Source organism: Eleutherodactylus coqui, chromosome 1 (genome assembly GCF_035609145.1).
Source record: "Eleutherodactylus coqui strain aEleCoq1 chromosome 1, aEleCoq1.hap1, whole genome shotgun sequence".
Classification (NCBI taxonomy): Eukaryota; Metazoa; Chordata; class Amphibia; order Anura; family Eleutherodactylidae; genus Eleutherodactylus; species Eleutherodactylus coqui.
Genome location: NC_089837.1, coordinates 275840919 through 275865543, shown reverse-complemented (window position 1 = coordinate 275865543; position 24625 = coordinate 275840919). Strand labels below are relative to the sequence as shown.

The following is a 24625-nucleotide window of genomic DNA, read 5'->3' as shown; positions in this document are numbered from 1 at the left end:
ATTACTTCCTGAGAAGCTAATTTAAAGGTCACCCCAAAGTGGCTGCATTTCCCGTTGTTACGTTTAAAAAGATGCAACAAAAAATAAAAATTACTATATCTCTGAGTTGAAAAAAAAATCATAATTGGTAAACTGTCGTACTGATATAAGGTCTGATTTACTAAACAAACTGAACTGCTTATGTTTAATTCTATGTGATATACATTTTATATTTCTTCTCTCTTTAATTTTATCTACTTATAAATCTGTGTAGATGAGGATGATGGCACAGAAAGAGCTTGTGATACACTGCTTATGTGCATTCTAACCGTTCTTAATCATGGGTTGCGGAACGGAGGTGGTGTGGGAGACATTTTGAGAAAACCTTCTAAAGAAGTAAGAGTCAAAATTAAATATACTTATAACAAGGAAAGATTCTGTGTCTAAATATATATAGCCATGGTTATTTACATAGTGCTAGTAACTTGCTTCATCAACGTGTTTCTTGTATTTGAATGGGAGCATTTCTGTATTTTACCAACAGGAATCCTTATTTCCAGCTCGTGTGATTTATGATCTATTATTCTTCTTCATTGTTATTATCATCGTTTTGAACCTAATTTTTGGTGTTATTATTGACACATTTGCTGATTTGAGAAGTGAGAAACAAAAGAAAGAAGAGGTATTGAAGACTACCTGCTTTATTTGTGGTAAGAAATGACAAGTCTCGGTAAGCACAGTTTAAATAATTTAGAATGTGATTGCCTTTAAAATTGCCCATGGTATGAGAAGAACTTTTGCCAGATCCTATTTCTGCTAATAAAAAAGGCCACAAAATCAAGGTCAGATTTATAATTCAGAGGACTGCAGGATGTGAATTTTATTATAGATTTTATGGACAAAACGGCAGGGCTCAATTCTCTGTAATTTACTGACTGTTGTATAGTTGCTTCCAATCGTAATTAACTACAAGCAAATGTTATTTTTTAGGCCGGTTTATATCTGATCCCATGCATTGTACAGTAAATAATCTTATAGAATAAGTCTTTTATATGTACTAACAGTCATGAATAGAGATGAGCGAACACCAAAATGCTCGGGTGTTCGTTATTCGAAACGAACTTCCCGCGATGTTCGAGGGTTCGTTTCGAATAACGAACCCCATTGAAGTCAATGGGCGACCAGAGCATTTTTGTATTTCGCCGATGCTCGCTAAGGTTTTCATGTGTGAAAATCTGGGCAATTCAACAAAGTGATGGGAACGACACAGCAACGGATAGGGCAGGCGAGGGGCTACGTGTTGGGCTGCATCTCAAGTTCACAGGTCCCACTATTAAGCCACAATAGCGGCAAGAGTGGGCCCCCCCCTCCCAAAAACTTTTACTTCTGAAAAGCCCTCAATAGCATGGCATACCTTTGCTAAGCACCACACTAGCTACAACAAAGCACAATCACTGCCTGGATGACACTCCGCTGCCACTTCTCCTGGTTTACATGCTGACCAACCGCCCCCCCTCCCCCCCACAGCGCACACCAAAGTGTCCCTGCGCAGCCTTCAGCTGCCCTAATGCCACACCACCCTCATGTCTATTTAGAAGTGCGTCTGCCATGAGGAGGAACCGCAGGCACACACTGCAGAGGGTTGGCACGGCTAGGCAGCGACCCTCTTTAAAAGGGGCGGGGCGATAGCCCACAATGCTGTACAGAAGCAATGAGAAATATAATCCTGTGCCACCGCCATCAGGAGCTGCACACGTGGGCATAGCAATGGGGAACCTATGTGCCACACACTATTCATTCTGTCAAGGTGTCTGCATGCCCCAGTCAGACTGGTAATATGTACCTTAACAGTAACCGCGTTGGTGGTAATGTGGTGGTGACTGCGGACCTAGTAGCGCGGTTTTATTTTGTTGGTTTTCGGAATGCGGCCAGGATTAAGTGGGCCGTGGCGGGGGGATGGTGGGGGGGCTCTCTTGTAGTGTCGGTAAAGGTGAAATTCTTGGACTGCCACCAGACGAACCAATGCAAAGGCATTTGCCAAGAATGTTTTCCCTGTTGGAGGAGGAGGGGGATGTTTTTGAGGCACTACGTGTCCTCTCCACGTGTCCGTGGTTATATGCACCTTAACAGTAACCGCGTTGGTGGGAAATGGCCTCGCCGCCATCATGTCTTTGGGAAGCCTCTGTTTCCACACCCCAGAGACATACCATTAGCAGCGGTATAGGCAGAGCCCATAATTCGTAACATTTCAGCCGTAGCATTAGGACAGGCCCCACTAACATATCACTAGCAGCATTATAGGAGGAGCGCAGTCTTCGTTCCATGTCAGCAATAGTAGCACTCAAGACAGGCCCCAGTAACAATTCCGAAGCAGCAGTATAGCCGGAGCGCAGTCTTCGTTCCATGTCAGCAATAGTAGCACTCAAGACAGGCCCCAGTAACAATTCTGAAGCAGCAGTATAGTGGGAGCGCAGTCTTAGTTCCATTTCAGTAGCCTTAGTATAGCCAAGGCCCAAGTTACATTTATGTAGCTAAAGTGTAGGCCAACCCCACACACACTTCTGTACCATGAGTGCAGGCGAATAACATACAAATTGCTATGATTACACTGTAGGTGAGGGCCCCAAAAAATTGGTGTACCAACAGTACTAATGTACCTCAGTAAACATTGGCCATGCCCAACCAAGATGGCAGGTGAAACCCATTAATCGCTTTGGTTAATGTGGCTTAAGTGGTAACTAGGCCTGGAGGCAGCCCAGTTTAACGAAAAATTGGTTCAAGTTAAAGTTTCAACGCTTTTAAGAGCATTGAAACATATAAAAATTGTTTCGAAAAATTAGATGAGTGAGCCTTGTGGCCCTAAGAAAAATTGCCCGTTCAGCGTGATTACGTGAGGTTTCAGGAGGAGGAGCAGGAGGAGGAGGAGGAATATTAGACACAGATTGATGAAGCAGAAATGTCCCCGTTTTGGATGGTGAGAGAGAACGTAGCTTCCATCCGCGGGTGCAGCCTACGTATTGCTTACGTATCGCTGCTGTCCGCTGGTGGAGAACAGAAGTCTGGGGAAATCCAGGCTTTGTTCATCTTGATGAGTGTTAGCCTGTCGGCACTGTCGGTTGACAGGCGGGTACGCTTCTCTGTGATGATTCCCCCAGCCGCACTAAACACCCTCTCCGACAAGACGCTAGCCGCAGGACAAGCAAGCACCTCCAGGGCATACAGCGCTAGTTCAGGCCACGTGTCCAGCTTCGACACCCAGTAGTTGTAGGTGGCAGAGGCGTCACGGAGGACGGTCGTGCGATCGGCTACGTACTCCCTCACCATCCTTTTACAGTGCTCCCGCCGACTCAGCCTTGACTGGGGAGCGGTGACACAGTCTTGGTGGGGAGCCATAAAGCTGTCCAGGCCCTTAAAGACTGTTGCACTGCCTGGGATGTACATGCTGCTCGATCTCCGCACCTCCCCTGCTACCTTGCCCTCGGTACTGCGCCTTCTGCCACTAGCGCTGTCGGCTGGGAATTTTACCATCAGCTTGTCCGCAAGGGTCCTGTGGTATAGCAACACTCTCGAACCCCTTTCCTCTTCGGGAATGAGAGTGGGCAGGTTCTCCTTATAGCGTGGGTCGAGCAGTGTGTACACCCAGTAATCCGTTGTGGCCAGAATGCGTGCAACGCGAGGGTCACGAGAAAGGCATCCTAACATGAAGTCAGCCATGTGTGCCAGGGTACCTGTACGCAACACATGGCTGTCTTCACTAGGAAGATCACTTTCAGGATCCTCCTCCTCCTCCTCCTCAGGCCATACACGCTGAAAGGATGACAGGCAATCAGCCGGTGTACCGTCAGCAGCGGGCCAAGCTGTCTCTTCCCCCTCCTCCTCATCCTCCTCATGCTCCTCCTCCTCCTCCTCTACGCGCTGAGAAATAGACAGGAGGGTGCTCTGACTATCCAGCGACATACTGTCTTCCACCGCCCCCGTTTCCGAGCGCAAAGCAGCTGCCTTTATGCTTTGCAGGGAATTTCTCAAGATGCATAGCAGAGGAATGGTGACGCTAATGATTGCAGCATCGCCGCTCACCACCTGGGTAGACTCCTCAAAATTACCAAGGACATGGCAGATGTCTGCCAACCAGGCCCACTCTTCTAAAAAGAATTGAGGAGGCTGACTCCCACTGCGCCGCCCATGTTGGAGTTGGAATTCGACTATAGCTCTACGCTGTTCATAGAGCCTGGCCAACATGTGGAGCGTAGAGTTCCACCGTGTGGGCACGTCGCACAGCAGTCGGTGCACTGGCAGCTTAAAGCGATGTTGCAGGGTGCGCAGGGTGGCAGCGTCCGTGTGGGACTTGCGGAAATGTGCGCAGAGCCGGCGCGCCTTTACGAGCAGGTCTGACAAGCGTGGGTAGCTTTTCAGAAAGCGCTGAACCACCAAATTAAAGACGTGGGCCAGGCATGGCACGTGCGTGAGGCTGCCGAGCTGCAGAGCCGCCACCAGGTTACGGCCGTTGTCACACACGACCATGCCCGGTTGGAGGCTCAGCGGCGCAAGCCAGCGGTCGGTCTGCTGTGTCAGACCCTGCAGCAGTTCGTGGGCCGTGTGCCTCTTATATCCTAAGCTGAGTAGTTTCAGCACGGCCTGCTGACGCTTGCCCACCGCTGTGCTGCCACACTGCGCGACACCGACTGCTGGCGACATGCTGCTGCTAACACATCTTGATTGCGAGACAGAGGTTGCAGAGGAGGAGGAGGAGGAGGGTGCTTTAGTGGAGGAAGCATACACCTCCGCAGATACCACCACCGAGCTGGGGCCCGCAATTCTGGGGGTGGGTAGGACGTGAGCGGTCCCAGGCTCTGACTCTGTCCCAGCCTCCACTAAATTCACCCAATGTGCCGTCAGGGAGATGTAGTGGCCCTGCCCGCCTGTGCTTGTCCACGTGTCCGTTGTTAAGTGGACCGTGGCAGTAACCGCGTTGGTGAGGGCGCGTACAATGTTGCGGGAGACGTGGTCGTGCAGGGCTGGGACGGCACATCGGGAAAAGTAGTGGCGACTGGGAACTGAGTAGCGCGGGGCCGCCGCCTCCATGATACTTTTGAAGGACTCCGTTTCCACAACCCTATACAGCAGCATCTCAAGGCTGATGAATTTTGCTATGCAGACGGTTAACGTTTGAGCGTGCGGGTGCGTGGCGGCGTACTTGCGCTTGCGCTCCAACAGTTGCGCAAGCGACGGCTGGACGGTGCGCTGAACTACACTGGTGGATGGGGCCGAGGACAGCGGAGGTGAGGGTGTGGGTGCAGGCCAGGAGACGGTAGTGCCTGTGTCCTGAGAGGGGGGTTGCATCTCAGTGGCAGGTTGGGGCACAGCGGGAGAGGCAGGGGTGCAAACCGGAGGCGGTGAACGGCCTTCGTCCCACCTTGTGGGGTGCTTGGCCATCATATGTCTGCGCATGGTGGTGGTGGTGAGGCTGTTGGTGTTGGCTCCCCGACTGAGTTTTGCGCGACAAAGGTTGCACACCACTGTTCGTCGGTCGTCAGGCGTCTCTGTGAAAAACTGCCAGACCTTAGAGCACCTCGGCCTCTGCAGGGTGGCATGGCGCGAGGGTGCGCTTTGGGAAACAGTTGGTGGATTATTCGGTCTGGCCCTGCCTCTACCCCTGGCCACCGCACTGCCTCTTGCAACCTGCCCTGCTGCTTGCCGTGCCTCCCCCTCTGAAGACCTGTCCTGTGTAGGCGTTGCACACCAGGTGGGGTCAGTCACCTCATCGTCCTGCTGCTCTTCCTCCGAATCCTCTGTGCACTGCTCCCTCGGACTTACTGCCCTTACTACTACCTCACTGCAAGACAACTGTGTCTCATCGTCATCGTCCTCCTCACACACAGAAAGTTCTTGAGACAGTTGGCGGAAGTCCCCAGCCTCTTCCCCCGGACCCCGGGAACTTTCGAATGGTTGGGCATCAGTGACGATAAACTCCTCTGGTGGGAGAGGAACCACTCCTGCCCAATCTAAGCAGGGGCCCGAGAACAGTTCCTGGGAGTGTTACCGCTCCTGAGCAGGTGTCATTGTAGTGGAGTGAGGAGGCTGGGAGGAAGGAGGAGCAGCAGACAGAGGATTCGGATTTGCAGCAGTGGACGGCGCAGAACTGCGGGTGGACGATAGGTTGCTCGAAGCACTTTCTGCCATCCAGGACAGGACCTGCTCACACTGCTCATTTTCTAATAACCGTCTCCCGCGTGGACCCATTAATTGGGCGTTGAATGTGGGGACGCCAGAAACGTGCCTCTCTCCTAATCGCGCAGCAGTCGGCTGCGACACACCTGGATCAGGAGCTCGGCCTGTGCCCACACCCTGACTTGGCCCTCCGCGTCCTCGGCCGCGTCCACGTCCTCTAGGCCTACCCCTACCCCTCAGCATGCTGTATTACCAGTGATTTGATTTCACAGGCAGGAAATAAATTGGCGCAAGACTGCAGGCCAAATATAATTTTTTCCCTTTTTTTACACCAAAAGGACCCACTGCGTATATTCAATGAACAATCTAAGTTTAATAACTGTGCTGTGTCCCTGCTAATGTGTCACAGAACTTGAGGGTAGCAGAGTTATTAACTCTGGCAGAGTAGGTATTTTTTTCCCAATTAAGGAAAGCAAATGGCGAAGCCAGCAGTAAACCGTAGCTGGGTGCGTCTGATTTTTTAACGTTGTACACGCAGCTCACACGTGTCCACAGCCCTTAGGACGGACAGAGGCAGGACAAATAGATTTCGGTTCCCTTTTTTTACACCAAAAGGACCCACTGCGTATATTCAATGAATAATAACTGTGTTGTGGCCCTGCCTACACAATTCTTTCCCTGTAGTATCAATGGAGGGTGCAATGCTCTGCAGAGGCGATTTTGAGAAAAAAAAAATATGCAGCACAGCTAACAGCAGCCTGGACAGTACTGCACACGGTTAAATATGGCCCTAGAAAGGACCGTTGAGGTTCTTGAAGGCTACACTCACTCCTAACACTCTCCCTGTCTATCCAACACTTCTGTCCCTAATGCCGGGTGCAACGCTCTGCAGAGGCGATTTTGAGAAAAAAAAAAAAAAGGCACTGCTAACAGCAGCCAACACACAGGTATTACTGGCCCTAATAAGGACCTTTGGAGTTCTTGAAGCCTACACTAACTGCTATTTCTCTCCCTACAGCAGCTCCGGTACCAGCAGCACTGTCCCTCATCTAACTCACAAGGCATCTGAGGCGAGCCGCGGGAGGGGCCGACTTTTATGTTCGGGTGACATCTGATCTTCCCAGCCACTCACAGCAGGGGGGTGGTATAGGGCTTGAACGTCACAGGGGGAAGTTGTAATGCCTTCCCTGTCTTTCAATTGGCCAGAAAAGCGCGCTAACGTCTCAGGGAAGGAAGTGAAAGTAACCCGAATACCGCATGGTGTTCGTTACGAATAACGAACATCCCGAACACCCTAATATTCGCACGAATATCAAGCTCGGACGAACACGTTCGCTCATCTCTAGTCATGAACCTTTTTTCATCAAATTATAGCATTAGTTCTATACAGACTTTTTTGTATTGAATGTTAGATGTAATATTAAACTGGGAAAAAGCAGAGGTAGAGCATTTAGTTGGTTGGGAAAATCTTCAGAGAGGAAGAGAAATTACTTGGTGCACTGCTACCTCCATAGTCAACTTCCAAGCAGCAATCCAACTACTGCTGAACAATGCGAGGCACCCAACAGAAAAGGTGAGACAGCAGTGGTTCCTTATAAAAAACAGCTTCTCTGTGGGCTATCGGGCCGAGATTCCTGACTAGGGCTCCAATCTAATACTCAAGAAAGGCAGCAGCTGCCAACCACCTATCTTGAGCTGCCACTGAGTCTCTTGTGATATTGTATGATCGTCCAATAACAGAATAAAAGCACTGCAGAAAACACACAGCGATGTTGAGATTTTCTCAGATTTTAGTAGTCACAACATTGGTACTAATGCATGACTTGTAGTGTATCACTAGAATAATTCAACTCTGAGTTTCTGTTTATCAGATAGAATAAAAAAACTGAGCAATGTAAGATGAGATATAGCATGGATTCAATGTAAAAATCTAATAACGGGAAGAATGGCATAAAGCTAAATATATACATTGGCGCACATCTACCAATTACCTTGAGCTATTATTGGGGCTCATTTGTAAGACATTAAGTGACATTTTAATTGCATGTTTTAGGTACTCATATTAAGCATTTGTGACAAAAAGAGTAACATATAGTTGACATATACCTCACAGTTGGTATTCTTCAAGGGGTGCAGTTTTAGAACATACTCTAAAATACTGATTACCTAGATTAATACATGTCCATGTGTGTGTTCTATAACTGTTTTTATGTATGCGTGTATTGTATATAGTTACACCTGTGACACAAAATGTGTGTATGAATGATGGTAAGTGATATGGGAGTGTAATTTTTTTTTTTTACTTTGTTTTATTGAACACATCATATAATTTTAATTTAATTTTCAAACATCTTTGAAACATCAACAAAACGTTTTCCAAACAATAAACCTGTTTGCATTGGTTTTTATTTACGTTGCATGGTTAACCTAACATATATAAATAGTTATGTTGCAAAGTGGTACAGGCATCCAACCATGCACCCCTTATTTTGTTAAATTTAGTAGGGCATCCTCTGTTTTGGTAGATTATAGAGATGAGCGAGCACCAAAATGCTTGGGTGCTCGTTACTCGGGACGAACTTTCAGTGATGCTCGAGAGTTCGTTTCGAGTAACGAACTCCATTGAAGTCAATGGGCGACGAGCATTTTTGTATATGACTGGTGCTCCGCCAAGGTTTTCATTTGTGAAAATCTTAGCAAATCACCAAAGTCATGTAAAAAACACAGAAATGGATAGGGCAGGCGAGGAGCAACATGCAGGGCTGCATTTCGGGCTCCGAGGTCTCACTATTAAGCCACCATAGTGGCAAGAGTGAGACCCCCCCCCCCCCCACTGTCAGCATAACGATTGTTCTCCTCTGTGGCAGAGAAGAACGATGTTAGCCCATTGAATTCAATGGAGGTGGCAATACAGCCGGCTCCATTGAAAGCAATGGGCTGCCGGCGAGCGCGGGATGAATTTTCGGGAAGGGCTTAAAAATATAAGCCCTTACCTGAAAAAGAAAGATTTTAGTGTAAAAAAGAATAAAAATGCAGGCATTCTCTTCAATGGAACCGCTGCTGCTGCCGGCGACTCCATTGAAGACAATGGTCCGCTGGCACACCTGAATTCTTTTTCAGGGAAGGACTTATATTTTTACATATAAGCCATTCCCTGGAAATGAATTAAAAGTGATTTAAAAAAAAAAAAAAAATAGATACTCACCTCCCTTCAGCTGCCGGGGCACAGCCGCGTGTTCTCCTGCTGTCCCCTGCACTGTGGTGCTGAACTGCTGTCATTCAGCTGAGAGCTGTGCTGAGCCAATCAGAGGCAACACTCACTCACCCATTCATGAATTCATGAATGGGTGTGAGTGAGATTTGCCTCTGATTGGCTCAGCGCTGAGCCAATCAGAGGCAAGTCTGACTCACACCCCCTTCACACCCACTGCAGGTCAGCCGCGCTGAACTCCGTCTGCTGGGACAAGGTGAGTATATATATATTTTTTATTTTTACACATTTCTGGATGAATTGCAGGGAAGGGTTTATATATTTAAGCCCTTCCCGACAATTCATCCCGCGATCGCCGGCAGCCCATTGCTTTCAATGGAGCCGGCTGTATTGCCGGCTCCATTGAATTCAGTGGGCTAACATCGTTCTGCCGGGACAAGGTGAGTATATATATTTTTTTTTTTACACATTTCTGGATGAATTGCAGGGAAGGGCTTATATATTTAAGCCCTTCCCGACAATTCATCCCGCGATCGCCGGCAGCCCATTGCTTTCAATGGAGCTGGCTGTATTGCTGGCTCCATTGAATTCAATGGTCAGTGCTCGTTTAATCGAGACGAGTACCGCGTGGTGCTCGTCTCGAGTAACGAGCATCTCGAGCACCCTAATACTCGAACGAGCATCAAGCTCGGACGAGTATGCTCGCTCATCTCTAGTAGATTACCTTTTCATGAGGTAGAACAGTGTTGACTAATTTTTTCCATCCCATAATGGGGTATTAGTGTTTCTTAACGCCACCAGAAGCTAGGCGTTTGACAGAAGTAACGCCTCTGTCACACCCCTAGTTCCCGATAGGCTCAAGAAGCTAAGGTCCTGCAAGTAGGTATGAGCTGGGGAACCAAGGATAATTGTGGGGGAGCCGAATCGGGACTCATGCTGCCGGAGGGTGCCACCCACTCACGGCACTGCCGCCTGCTTTGGCCGCAGGAGGACACGAAGAGGAAGCGTAGAGTGGTGCACATCTGCAGGGACACCTGTCACAGTGCTGCTGCCTGCTTGGCCCAGCTGTGGGAGCGGAAGCGCCGTGCATATATCCAAGTGCTGCAGGAGTGGGACCCATGGACAACAGCGCCGACCACACTACATCCTCTCCCGGACGCTGGGGCCACAGGTGGAGCCGCACCTCTACAGTACTGTGGCCGTGCTGCGTGAGCGGGAGCAGGGCACAGCAGCGGGAACGGCAGTCGTAGTAGTCCCTGAGCGGGAGCAGGGCGCAGCAGCGGGAACGGCAGTTGCAGCGGTCTGTGAGCGGGAACAGGGCACAGCAGTGGGTATGCTAGTCACAGCGCTTCCAGCTGCTTCGGCCGCAGGGGGAGCAGCAGCGGGAATATACTGTGGTGGGGAGAGAAATGAAGGACCTGTGTTGTGTGAGGCAAAGCAGCGTCCGAACATTTGTGCCAGGGAGGGAGGGTTAGGGTGAGCGGTACGTCTAACAGTTAGCCTAATATTATATATTTAACACTAACTGTTACACTTTGCCCTCATCCTAACCCTCCATCCCTGTCAGAAATCATGGCAGCTGCATTACTTTAGTCGGCTGCCATGACCTATGGCCCATCGACCTCTGCAGCCAATCAGCTACAGGGGGTGTCACCCCCTGTCATGATTCCACCAGTTCTTCCTGGTGGCGTCAAGAAACACTAATGCCCCGTAATGGAAGGGGATTCGGTGGCCATCCATTTTAGAGTAATCGCCTTCCGAGTTAAAAATAACACCTCCCTCATAAAGATTTGTAGGTGATGAGGCCATTGTTCTGCATCTAATAAGCCAAATAATGTTGTTTTAGAATCTAGAGTGTGTATGGGGAAGGCAAGCGCTTAGACACAAATGTTACCACCCAGAAATCTCTGATATGCGTGCATTCCCATATCATGTGCCAAAAGTCAGCATTAGGGTGATGACATCTATGACAATCTGATGTCTGGGTTCTGTCCGTTTTATGTAGTTGTATGGGTGTAAGGTAAGATTGGTGTATGATATACAGTTGTATCAGTCTGTTGTTCACTGCCAGGGATACTAATAGATGGGATTCCCGTATATCTTGTCAATCATCCGGTGTTAGCTCTAGAATGAGAGCTTGCCATTTATTTTGAATTAGTAGTGAATTTTGGCCAATATTAGTTGATAGTAGATGTGTATATAGCACAGATATCAAACCTTTTGGGCCTTAGGATTGAAAAATTCCTATGATGTGATATTTAGAGACCTGGATCGTAGTGGCAGGAAATTGGGTGTTTGCTGCATGTCGCAATTGGAAGTATTTAAATAGCTGCAAGTGAGGTGTTTGCAATTCATCTCGTAGTTGCGTTTAAGAGATAAACATATTAGCCCTTTACATGTCTCCTAATGTTGTTAACCCTAGTCTTATCAGTAATGAGGATCTGGCACAGAGCCCATCTCTGGGAGAGTGGGATTATTCCATATTGGGAGTTCCGCCATAGCACCTTCAAAGTGTTGATTGGATTTGGCCAGTTGCCAAACAGCTAGGGCTAGTTTATGTAACGGGAGTAAATCTGTGGCTTTAGTGTATTCTGGTCTTTCTAGGTAGCTTATTACATTTTTTTCCATGTACCATTTCAGCTAGGTAGTAATCTGTTTTGGAAAGTTCTTCATTTAAGAACCATGACTTCAGGTTCCTCAACTGTCCTGCGATGTAATAGAGTTTAAGATCTGGGAGGGCCATGCCTGCCGCGTCCTTCGGTCTCTGCAAGGTAAATAGTTTCATCTTTGCAAGGGATGAGCTCCAGATAAATGTGGTGAGTATAGAGTTTATAGATTGGAAAAAATGTAGCAGGATCTTGACTGGCATATGCTGCATGTTGTATAAGCATTTGGGCTGTATTACCATTTTGATGAGTTTTATTCTCCCCGCCACAGAGAGTGGTAACCTAGAGCAGAGCTTAAGTTTAGTTTTAATTAGCTCTTGTAGTGGGTCAATGGTTTTAGCCAAGACATGTTCATGATTACATACCATTAGAGATGAGCGAACGTACTCGTCCGAGCTTGATACTCGTTCGAGTTAATATTAGCGTGTTCGAGATGCTCGTTACTCGAGACGAGTACCACGCGATGTTCGAGTTACTTTCACTTCCTTCCCTGAGACGTTAGTGCGCTTTTCTGGCCAATAGAAAGACAGGGAAGGCATTACAACTTCCCCCTGCGACGTTCAAGCCCTATACCACCCCCCTGCAGTGAGTGGCTGGCGAGATCAGGTGTCACTCGAGTATAAAAATCGGCCCCTCCCGCGGCTCGCCACAGATTTGTTCTGACATAGAGGAGGGAAAGTGCTGTTGGTGCCGGAGCTGCTATAGGGAGAGTGTTAGGAGTATTTTTGGCTTCAAGAACCCCAACGGTCCTTCTTAGGGCCACATCTAACCGTGTGCAGTACTGTGGAGGCTGCTTTTTGCAGTGTTGCACTTTTTTTTTTTTTTGTATATCGGCCGTGCAGAGCATTGCGCCCTGCAGTAATTATACATAGTGCAGGGCCAGTAGTGGTGAGGCAGGGATAGAAGACATATATTGTGAGGCAGGGACAGAAGACATATATTGTGAGGCAGGGACAGAAGACATATATTGTGAGGCAGGGACAGAAGACATATATTTATTGAATATAGGCAGTGGGCCTTTGCAAAAACGTTTGGGGAAAAAAATCTATTTGGGCTGCCTGTGACTGTCCTCAGTGTACTGGGTCTGTGCTGGGTGTAGTTGTCCTCCTAATTCATACGCAGCCAGCTAAGTGTTACAGCAGGCTTGCGCAAAATTATTTCCTGGCTCTGTGTTGGCTGTTACATCACATTCCAGTCCACAGTGCAACAGTCTGCAGTTATTTTACATACTCCAGGGCCAGTAGTGGTGACGCAGGGACAGAAGACATATACAGTGTATATAGGCAGTGGGCCTTTCCAAAAACATTAGGGGAAAAAAATCTATTTGGGCTGCCTGTGACTGTCCTCAGTGTACTGGGTCTGTGCTGGGTGTAGTTGTCCTCCTAATTCATATGTAGCCAGCTAAGTGTTACAGCAGGCTTGCGCAAAATTATTTCCTGGCTCTGTGTTGGCTGTTAGATCACATTCCAGTCCACAGTGCAACAGTCTGCAGTTATTTTACATACTCCAGGGCCAGTAGTGGTGACGCAGGGACAGAAGACATATACAGTGTATATAGGCAGTGGGCCTTTCCAAAAACATTTGGGGAAAAAAATCTATTTGGGCTGCCTGTGACTGTCCTCAGTGTTCTGGGTCTGTGCTGGGTGTAGTTGTCCTCCTAATTCATACGCAGCCAGCTAAGTGTTACAGCAGGCTTGCGCAAAATTATTTCCTGGCTCTGTGTTGGCTGTTACATCACATTCCAGTCCACAGTGCAACAGTCTGCAGTTATTTTACATACTCCAGGGCCAGTAGTGGTGACGCAGGGACAGAAGACATATACAGTGTATATAGGCAGTGGGCCTTTCCAAAAACATTTGGGGAAAAAAATCTATTTGGGCTGCCTGTGACTGTCCTCAGTGTTCTGGGTCTGTGCTGGGTGTAGTTGTCCTCCTAATTCATACGCAGCCAGCTAAGTGTTACAGCAGGCTTGCGCAAAATTATTTCCTGGCGTTCCGTAAGCGAAGTCAGCCTCCAACCACAGGCCAATAAGCGGCACATTTAATTACAGCGTTCTGTTTCTGCACTACTGGTAATACACCATGCTGAGGGGTAGGGGTAGGCCTAGAGGACGTGGACGCGAGCGAGGACGCGGAGGCCCAAGTCAGGGTGTGGGCACAGGCTGAGCTCCTGATCCAGGTGTATCGCAGCCGACTTCTGCGGGATTAGGAGAGAGGCACGTTTCTGGCATCCCCACATTCATCTCACAATTAATGGGTCCACGCGGTAGACCTTTATTAGAAAATGAGCATTGTGAGCAGGTCCTGTCGTGGATGGCAGAAAGTGCATCCAGCAATCTATCGTCCACCCAGAGTTCTGCGCCGTCCACTGCTGCAACTCTGAATCCTCTGGCTGCTGCTCCTCCTTCCTCCCAGCCTCCTCACTCCATTACAATGACACATTCTGAGGAGCGGGCAGACTCCCAGGAACTGTTCTTGGGCCCCTGCTCAGATTGGGCAGCATTGGTTCCTCTCCCACCAGAGGAGTTTATCGTGACTGATGCCCAACCTTTGGAAAGTTCCCGGGGTCCGGGGGATGAGGCTGGGGACTTCCGGCAACTGTCTCAAGACCTTTCAGTGGGTGAGGAGGATGATGACGATGAGACACAGTTGTCTATCAGTGAGGTAGTAGTAAGGGCAGTAAGTCCGAGGGAGGAGCGCACAGAGGATTCGGAGGAAGAGCAGCAGGACGATGAGGTGACTGACCCCACCTGGTTTGCTACGCCTACTGAGGACAGGTCTTCAGAGGGGGAGGCAAGGGCAGCAGCAGGGCAGGTTGCAAGAGGCAGGGCCAGACCGAATAATCCACCAACTGTTTCCCAAAGCGCCCCCTCGCGCCATGCCACCCTGCAGAGGCCGAGGTGCTCAAAGGTCTGGCAGTTTTTCACTGAGAGTGCAGACGACCGACGAACAGTGGTGTGCAACCTTTGTCGTGCCAAGATCAGCCGGGGAGCCACCACCACCAGCCTCACCACCACCAGTATGCGCAGACATATGATGGCCAAGCACCCCACAAGGTGGGACGAAGGCCGTTCAACGCCTCCGGTTTGCACCGCTGCCTCTCCCCCTGTGCCCCAACCTGCCACTGAGATCCAACCCCCCTCTCAGGACACAGGCACTACCGTCTCCTGGCCTGCACCCACACCCTCACCTCCGCTGTCCTCGGCCCCATCCACCAATGTCTGTCAGCGCACCGTCCAGCCCTCGCTAGCGCAAGTGTTGGAGCGCAAGCGCAAGTACGCCGCCATGCACCCGCACGCTCAAGCGTTAAACGTGCACATAGCCAAATTTATCAGCCTGGAGATGCTGCCGTATAGGGTTGTGGAAACGGAGTCTTTCAAAAGTATGATGACGGCGGCGGCCCCGCGCTACTCAGTTCCCAGTCGCCACTACTTTTCCCGATGTGCTGTCCCAGCCCTGCACGACCACGTCTCCCGCAACATTGTACGCGCCCTCACCAACGCAGTTACTGGCAATGTCCACTTAACAACGGACACGTGGACAAGCACAGGCGGGCAGGGCCACTATATCTCCCTGACGGCACATTGGGTGAATTTAGTGGAGGCTGGGACAGAGTCAGAGCCTGGGACCGCTCACGTCCTACCCACCCCCAGAATTGCGGGCCCCAGCTCGGTGGTGGTATCTGCGGCGGTGTATGCTTCCTCCACTAAACCACCCTCCTCCTCCTCCTTCTACGCAACCTCTGTCTCGCAATCAAGATGTGTCAGCAGCAGCACGTCGCCAGCAGTCGGTGTCGCGCGGCATGGCAGCACAGCGGTGGGCAAGCGTCAGCAGGCCGTGCTGAAACTACTAAGCTTAGGAGATAAGAGGCACACGGCCCACGAACTGCTGCAGGGTCTGACAGAGCAGACCGACCACTGGCTTGCGCTGCTGAGCCTCCAACTGGGCATGGTCGTGTGTGACAACGGCCATAACCTGGTGGCGGCTCTGCAGCTCGGCAGCCTCACGCACGTGCCATGCCTGGCCCACGTCTTTAATTTGGTGGTTCAGCGCTTTCTGAAAAGCTACCCACGCTTGTCAGACCTGCTCAGAAAGGTGCGCCGGCTCTGCGCACATTTCCACAAGTCCCACACGGACGCTGCCACCCTGCGCACCCTGCAACATCGGTTTCATTCGCCAGTGCACCGACTGCTGTGCGACGTGCCCACACGGTGGAACTCTACGCTCCACATGTTGGCCAGGCTCTATGAGCAGCGTAGAGCTATACTGGAATACCAACTCCAACATGGGCGGCGCAGTGGGAGTCAGCCTCCTCAATTCTTTACAGAAGAGTGGGCCTGGTTGGCAGACATCTGCCAGGTCCTTGGAAACTTTGAGGAGTCTACCCAGATGGTGAGCGGCGATGCTGCAATCATTAGCGTCACCATTCCTCTGCTATGCCTCTTGAGAAGTTCCCTGCAAAGCATAAAGGCAGACGCTTTGCGCTCGGAAACAGAGGCGGGGGAAGACAGTATGTCGCTGGATAGTCAGAGCACCCTCCTGTCTATATCTCAGCGCGTTGAGGAGGAGGAGGAGGAGCATGAGGAGGATAAGGAGGAGGGGGAAGAGACAGCTTGGCCCACTGCTGAGGGTACCCATGCTGCTTGCCTGTCATCCTTTCAGCGTGTATGGCCTGAGAAGGAGGAGGAGGAGGATGATCCTGAAAGTGATCTTCCTAGTGAGGACAGCCATGTGTTGCGTACAGGTACCCTGGCACACATGGCTGACTTCATGTTAGGATGCCTTTCTCGTGACCCTCGCATTACACGCATTCTGGCCACAACGGATTACTGGGTGTACACACTGCTCGACCCACGGTATAAGGAGAACCTTTCCACTCTCATACCCGAAGAGGAAAGGGGTTCGAGAGTGATGCTATACCACAGGACCCTGGCGGACAAACTGATGCTAAAATTCCCATCCGACAGCGCTAGTGGCCGAAGGCGCAGTTCCGAGGGCCAGGTAGCAGGGGAGGCGCAGAGATCAGGCAGCATGTACAGCACAGGCAGGGGAACACTCTCTAAGGCCTTGACAGCTTTCTGGCTCCCCAGCAAGACTGTGTCACCGCTCCCCAGTCAAGGCTGAGTCGGGGGAGCACTGTAAAAGGATGGTGAGGGGGTACGTAGCCGATCGCACGACCGTCCTCTGTGACGCCTCTGCCCCCTACAACTACTGGGTGTCGAAGCTGGACACGTGGCCTGAACTCGCGCTGTATGCCCTGGAGGTGCTTGCTTTTCCTGCGGCTAGCGTCTTGTCAGAGAGGGTGTTTAGTGCGGCTGGGGGAATCATCACAGATAAGCGTACCCGCCTGTCAACCGACAGTGCCGACAGGCTTACTCTCATCAAGATGAACAAAGCCTGGATTTCCCCAGACTTCTCTTCTCCACCAGCGGACAGCAGCGATATCTAAACAATACGTAGGCTGCACCCGCGGATGGAAGCATCGTTCTCTATCACCATCAAAAACGTGGACCTTTTAGCTTCATCAAACTGTGTATAATATTCATCCTCCTCCTCCTGCTGCTCCTCCTGAAACCTGACGTAATCACGCCGAACGGGCAATTTTTCTTAGGCCCACAAGGCTCAGTCATATAATTTTTGTAAACCATTTTTATACGTTTCAATGCTCATTAAAGCGTTGAAACTTTCACCTGAACCAATTTTTATTTTAACTGGGCTGCCTCCAGGCCTAGTTACAAATTAAGCCACATTAACCAAAGCGATTAATGGGTTTCACCTGCCCTCTTGGTTGGGCATGGGCAATTTTTCTGATGTACATTAGTACTGTTGGTACACCAATTTTTTGGGGCCCTCGCCTACAGTGTAATCCAATTAATTTTTTGCCCACCTGCATTAAAGCTGATGTTACATCAGCTGTGTTGGGCACTGCAATGGGATATATTTATGTACCGCCGGTGGGTTCCAGGGAGCCACCCATGCTGTGGGTCCACAGGGAGTTGTAACTGCATGTGTCTACTTCTAAAGAACCCCAGTTCTAAAGAACCCCAGTCTGACTGGGGCATGCAGTGTGGGCCGAAGCCCACCTGCATTTAATTGGACGTTACCTCAGCTGTGATGGGCACTGCAATGGGATACATTTATGTACAGCCGGTGGCTTCCAGGGAGCCACCCATGCTGCGGGTGCACACGGAATTCCCATTGCAGAGTTGTACCTGGCTGTGACTATTTATAAAAAAACGCGGTCTGACTGGGGCATGCAGACACCTTGACAGAATGAATAGTGTGTGGCACATAGGTTCCCCATTGCTATGCCCACGTGTGCAGCTCCTGATGGAGGTGGCACAGGATTGGATTTCTCATTGCTTCTGTACAGCATTGTGGGCTATCGCCCCGCCCCTTTTAAAGCGGGTCGCTGCTTAGCCGTGCCAACCCTCTGCAGTGTGTGCCTGCGGTTCCTCCTCATGGCAGACGCACTAATAAATAGACATGAGTGTGGCGTGGCATGAGGGCAGCTGAAGGCTGCGCATGGACAGTTTGGTGTGCGCTGTGGACACTGGGTTGTGCGGGGTGGGGGGTTGGGCAGCATGTAACCCAGGAGAAGTGTCAGCGGAGTGTCATGCAGGCAGTGATTGTGCTTTGTTGGAGGTAGTGTGGTGCTTAGCTAAGGTATGCATTGCTAATGAGGGCTTTTCAGAAGTAAAAGTTGTTGGGAGGGGGGGGGGCACTCTTGCCGGTATTGTGGCTTAATAGTGGGACCTGTGAACTTGAGATGCAGCCCAACATGTAGCCCCTCGCCTGCCCTATCCGTTGCTGTGTCGTTCCCATCACTTTCTTGAATTGCCCAGATTTTCACAAATGAAAACCTTAGCGAGCATCGGCGATATACAAAAATGCTCGGGTCGCCCATTGACTTCAATGGGGTTCGTTACTCAAAACGAACCCTCGAGCATCGCGATAATTTCATCCCGAGTAACGAGCACCCGAGCATTTTGGTGCTCGCTCATCTCTAATTTTTTTCCTTAGTATCTCTAAAGTAACCACGACTTCATAAGATTTTCCGTGTGAACACCAGATAAACACCAGTACCAAATTAACTCGGGCGAAGCCTGGTATATCAGCTAGTTTTTATATATATTTTGTAGATATAAATATTTATTAATTCAATTTGTGATCAAATTAACACCTAACACAAATAATTATAACATTTATATGTATAACAGAAAATTAATTTATGGTAGATAAATTAATTATTGATAGTATATGTCATTATCATAAATAAATCAGATTTTCTGTGTGAACACCAGATAAACACCAGTGCCAAATTTAAATATATATATATATAGACAAAAGCCCTCACTGACTCACTCACTGATTCACTGATTGACTGACTCGCCACTAGTTCTCCAACTTCCCAATGTCGTAGAAACATGAAATTTGGCACGAGCATAGATTATGTCCAAAATAGGAAAAGTAAAGAGGTCCGAACTTGATTATTCAATTCTAGGCGCAAAAGAATTAGCGTCCAAATTTTACATACAGAATCTAATTCTCTCACTACGTGATGTCATAGAAATTTGGCACGAGCATTGATAATGTCATAAATAGGAAAAGTTAATGGGTCCCAACTCAATTATTTAATTTTAAGCGCAAAAGAATTAGCGTCCAAATTTTACGTACGTAATCTAATTCTCTTACTTTCCAATATCATAGAAACTTGAAATTTGGCACAAGCATTGATTATGTCATAAATAGTAAAAGTTAATGGGTCCCAACTCGATTATTCAATTCTAGCACAAAAGAATTAGCCTCCAAATTTCACGTACGTAATCTAATTCTCTCACTTCCTGATGTCATTTTATATAAAGGAAACGTCGCATGGTTACCTCCACGTGGTATTTCCTGGGTAACGCAAAGAACCATGCAAAATGGTGGACATATTTTTTTCCTCGGTTACTGTAAAGTAACCACGACTTCATAGGATTTTCCGTGTGAACACCAGATAAACACCAGTACCAAATTAACTCGGGCAAAGCCTGGTATATCAGCTAGTTTTTATATATATTTTGTAGATATAAATATTTATTAATTCAATTTGTGATCAAATTAACACCTAACACAAATAATTATAACATTTATATGTATAACAGAAAATTAATTTATGGTAGATAAATTAATGATCGTATATGTCATTATCATAAATAAATCAAATAATACATTACTGTAAAAAAAAAGTTCAATAAATATATAAGAGGCCAGTCTTAACATTCATATCCACTGGAAATCTATGTTAGAATCCAAAAGCCCTCTCTTCTCAATACCATATGTATAACAGAAAATTAATTTATGGTAGATAAATTAATGATAGTATATGTCATTATCATAAATAAATCAAATAATACATTACTGTAAAAAAAAGTTCAATAAATATATAAGAGGCCAGTCTTAACATTCATATCCACTGGAAATCTATGTTAGAATCCAAAAGCCCTCTCTTCTCAATACCATTTTTCAATCAGCATTTTATTTTCTTTTATTTTTATGTCATAGAGAAAATAAAACATAGGACTATCAATATTACCTGCATGTTGTTCTAAAAAATGTCTCACTACCCTCGAATGATTTATATTATGGTTGTTAATATGCCGGATGTGATCAGCTATGCGCATTCTTAATTTTCCAATCATAATGCCAACATAATGTACGTAACATCAAGTACAAGTGACTACATAAATGACGTGTTAAATCACAATTAATGAAACTCTTAATATCAAACTCTTTGGTTCCTGTACTTTTTGTAAATTTGTTACACTTTTTAGCAAGATGACATATACTACATCAAGAAAACAATGGGAGAGAGTTGCAATCCTCTGTCTCGGCCGTAACAGCTGCTGCGGGTATTCCTTCCATCCCGCAGCGATGCGAGGCTGTTGAAAACGCCTCACATCCAGGGGTTTACCATGGGTTGCGAGGTTGACATCGGGCCATCATTCACGGCCAGATAACGCCCTCGTCCGTGTGAAATCGGCCTAAGTGATTTACCACATATGATTCCTGAGGAACCCTCTGCAATGACTGGGAGGACCCTTTGTGATAACAAACATATGACCCTAAAAGTATCATAATGTGGCTGGAACTAATGTTGTTCCACCAGTCCCTCTCAGCATCGTTGTCGAGCCATGGCAAGTTTGTCTGAAATCAATTTTTCTTCTTTGCTGTCATCCAAACTTCAGTGTGTGAAAAGTAGAGTAATTATTTAATGTTCCACCATTTTGTATCAAAATGCCGTGCTGTATCTGTGGTGCATTTCATGTTATTTAGTCTTATTTAAAGGGGTTGTCTGGAACTTAAATATTCATGACCTATCCTTAGGATAGGTCATCAATACCAGATTGGTGGGAATCCAACTCCAAAGCACACTCTGAGATCAACTGTTTAAATAGGCCGCTTTGATCATGCGAGCTGCACTTGTGTCAGTCATTTTGCCAGCGGCTGCATACGCAGTAGCTAGGAAAAGTCCGTGGAGGATGGTTGCGTCGGGTTCAAATGCGGAGGCCTCCGGTAATAATTTTTATCTTTTCTCACCGATCGCATTGGAAAGAGGAGATTAAACTTCAACTTTTTAAAAACTTTTATGTGGTCCCCTTATCCATTAGATAACGGCGATCACGTGACCTGGGACAACTTACTGTGGCACTTGGTCTCTGCTCCAGACTTTCGGCTGCCTTTAGTAGCCAGGAGCAAGGAGATTTTAAATTTCCCTTGCCCTTTCCAGCTTCTGCGCTTGAGTCCGCCATTTTGTCGATGAACGCATGCACAGAAGCTGGGCAAAGGTCCATGAATAAAGATCCTGTGGGGGACATTTTGGGAGGCCTTAAGTAAGTAATTTCAGTTCCCCTCATGGATTGGGTCCATGACGGGAGGTGAAACTTTAACTTTTACAATCCAATGGAGAATGGCGATTGCATGACCGGGGACCGCCAGGATTAGGGAGACTTTAAATTTCCCCGCCAGTCCTTGGCTTTTGCAAATGTGTCCCCCATTTTGCCGATTGGTGCATGCGCAGAAGCCAGGGTAAGATTCACGGATAAATCCAAGAGCCTTAGGTACGTAATTTAATCTCCCCTCACAGATACGATCCGTGAGGGCAGATGAAACTTAAACTTTTTTTTTTACCCTTTTGTGATTACTTTACATTATCGCCGGTGACATCTCCCTGCTCTTGGCTAACAATGCGAGCCTGAAGCAGGGAGATTTTAAATTTCCCGGGCTCTGTGGCCTTCTGCACATGCACCCAACATTTTACGCCTGGCGTGCATGGGCAGAAGACTACGTCAGGTCCTTGCAGGACCAGATCGGCCTGGAACATCACAATCCATGAGGGGAGATGAAACTTTGACTTTGTTTAACTTTTCTTTTACTTTTCTGCGATGGACATTATCACACACCGCAGCCTCCGATGACAGCTTGAGGCTATCGGCTACCTCCAGTAGCCAATAGCAGGGAGTTGTTACACACACAGACCAACGGCTTTAGCCTACAGGGCTGGCATGTTTTCATGGCCCTGTAGAATAAAGCCCAGACACCCAGGACATGAAAATCTTAAAATAAACTAATGACCATTATGTCATTTGTTCATTTTAAGACTACACAGTATTGACTGTTAAAGAAATAAATATTGATTAATAAATGTGGTACATTGTTTTATCGCTCTTAATACCTTTATGAAAAGAATTTGATTAGTTTAAAATGTACCTAGTTACAAAGATATATCTGTTGCTAGGAAATAATTCGATTGCTGTTGGTTGCCCTTTTTTACTTTACATAAACTGGTTAGCAAAAATCTGACAGAAATATCACTTTTACAAATCCAGTGCTTCAAGAAACTAACTAAAGTGGTTGTTTTTTGGTTCTTTGTGCGGTTGTTTACTTTTATTTATAGAGTTTTCCCCCCGCCCATTATGAGCATATGATCTTGACTAGCTTGAAAAAGAACATAGGAGTCCGCTATAAACGGAAAAATCATCTTCTGCTTTGGACTAATATTGAACTGCACACCATAAATGAACTATTTATTTGAAGTAAAGAAGCTGTTTTTAAGTACATGTAAAATAAGTCTGTGGTGCAATTTATATTCCTTGTATAAAATTTCGAGGTAATGCAGAAGTGACCGCAGGTGCTCAATGAAGGAAACACTGAAACACACAGGAGCAGATCATATTTGGTTATATTGATGAGAGGCAAGCCGCTGGTTTGATAAGGATATGCAAGGAGGGATGGGTTTTCAGTTTGTCTCTGAAGAAGAAACTGATATTTATGATAGCTGTAGTCTTATTGGCAAAGTTATAGCTAGTGACAGTGATGCAGGTTTTCTACTCTTATTGAAGTCTGTGAAACAATGAAAGCAACTAATCCATCATCATTGTTATAGTGGGTGAGATTTAGGCCCCATGTCCACAGGAAAATGCGGGTCTGCACAGATTCTCCATGCAGAATCCCGCAGCGGGTCCCTCCTTTCCCGCAGACGTGAGGCCAGAAAATCTGTTATACTTACCTCTCCGGACACTGCAGATCTCCCCTCCGTCGTGGCTGGATCTTCTTTCTTGGGCCCAGGAGATGTGCTTGGCACGCGGGCAGCGTGCCGTGCGTATGTGCCGTGCACATCTATCTTTCTTTTTTGAACTACTGCTGTCCCGCGGTCCCGCAGCACAGCACAAATATAGCTGCGGGTGTGCCGCGGGAACGGACGGCTCCCATAGGCTTCAATGGAAGCCGCAGGAGCTGTCAGCGCGGAAGACCCACACAAAATTAAGCACGCCGCGGGTGTGATTCGCAAGCCAGGGAAAAATTACACGCGTGGGTATTTAATTACCTGCGGGTGTCCAATGATTCCCTATGAGCGCGGATGACGCATGCGGTACACCCGCACAGATTTAATAGTTCCATTTTGCCCATGGATATTGGGCCTAAGTAATCATGTTGGAGGAGGATATAGAGTAAATAAGCAAATATGCAGCCAGAGGATGATGGGGAGCAGAGAAGCACAGGAGGACTGTGAAACAACAAAGCACAGCAGATGCTGCAGCATGAGCAGGAGAGCAGAAAACGTAGAGGAAAGGTAATGAATGGGTTTATCATAGAACTGTGAGAGGAATTGTGACTATTTTGGAATCTCACTTTGGTCTTGGAATAAACCTTTTGGCCTCGTTCACACGGGCGACACGGCATTGCTGCGAGAAAATCGCAGCAATATCGCATCGCTGGTCTGTGTGATAACGCTGCTATTTCTTGCGGTGATACCGCGACTTTGTAGGAGGCTTGAAATATAAGCCCTTCCCCGAAAATACACCGTAGCTGAAGAAAAAAAACAAAAACACATACATCACCTGTCCCGCACTGTCAGCCCAGCCGCATCTTCTCCCTGGGTCCCCGTCACAGATCATCATCTTCTTTTCTGGCCAGGGATTCAAAATTCCCCACCTCTTGAAGCGCTGGCTGTAATTGGCTAAGCGTCAGCCAATCACAGCCAGAACTCGATGAATGGCTGTGATTGGTTCAATTACTGCCATTCATCCAACACTGGCTGTGATTGGCTGAGGCTTAGC

At 47.8% G+C, this 24625-nt stretch overlaps 1 protein-coding gene across 3 annotated transcripts in view; it reads left to right on the top strand.

Annotated features, from left to right (window-relative positions):
• The window catches only part of ITPR3 (inositol 1,4,5-trisphosphate receptor type 3), a 665728-nt gene that overhangs the window by 603301 nt on the left and 37802 nt on the right, over nt 1-24625 (top strand). For all 3 annotated transcript variants that reach the window (XM_066609086.1, XM_066609095.1, XM_066609083.1), the window contains 2 exons: nt 254-375; nt 524-689. In XM_066609086.1, the coding sequence (XP_066465183.1) occupies nt 254-375; nt 524-689 (288 nt within the window). The remainder of the gene's footprint in view (nt 1-253; nt 376-523; nt 690-24625) is intronic.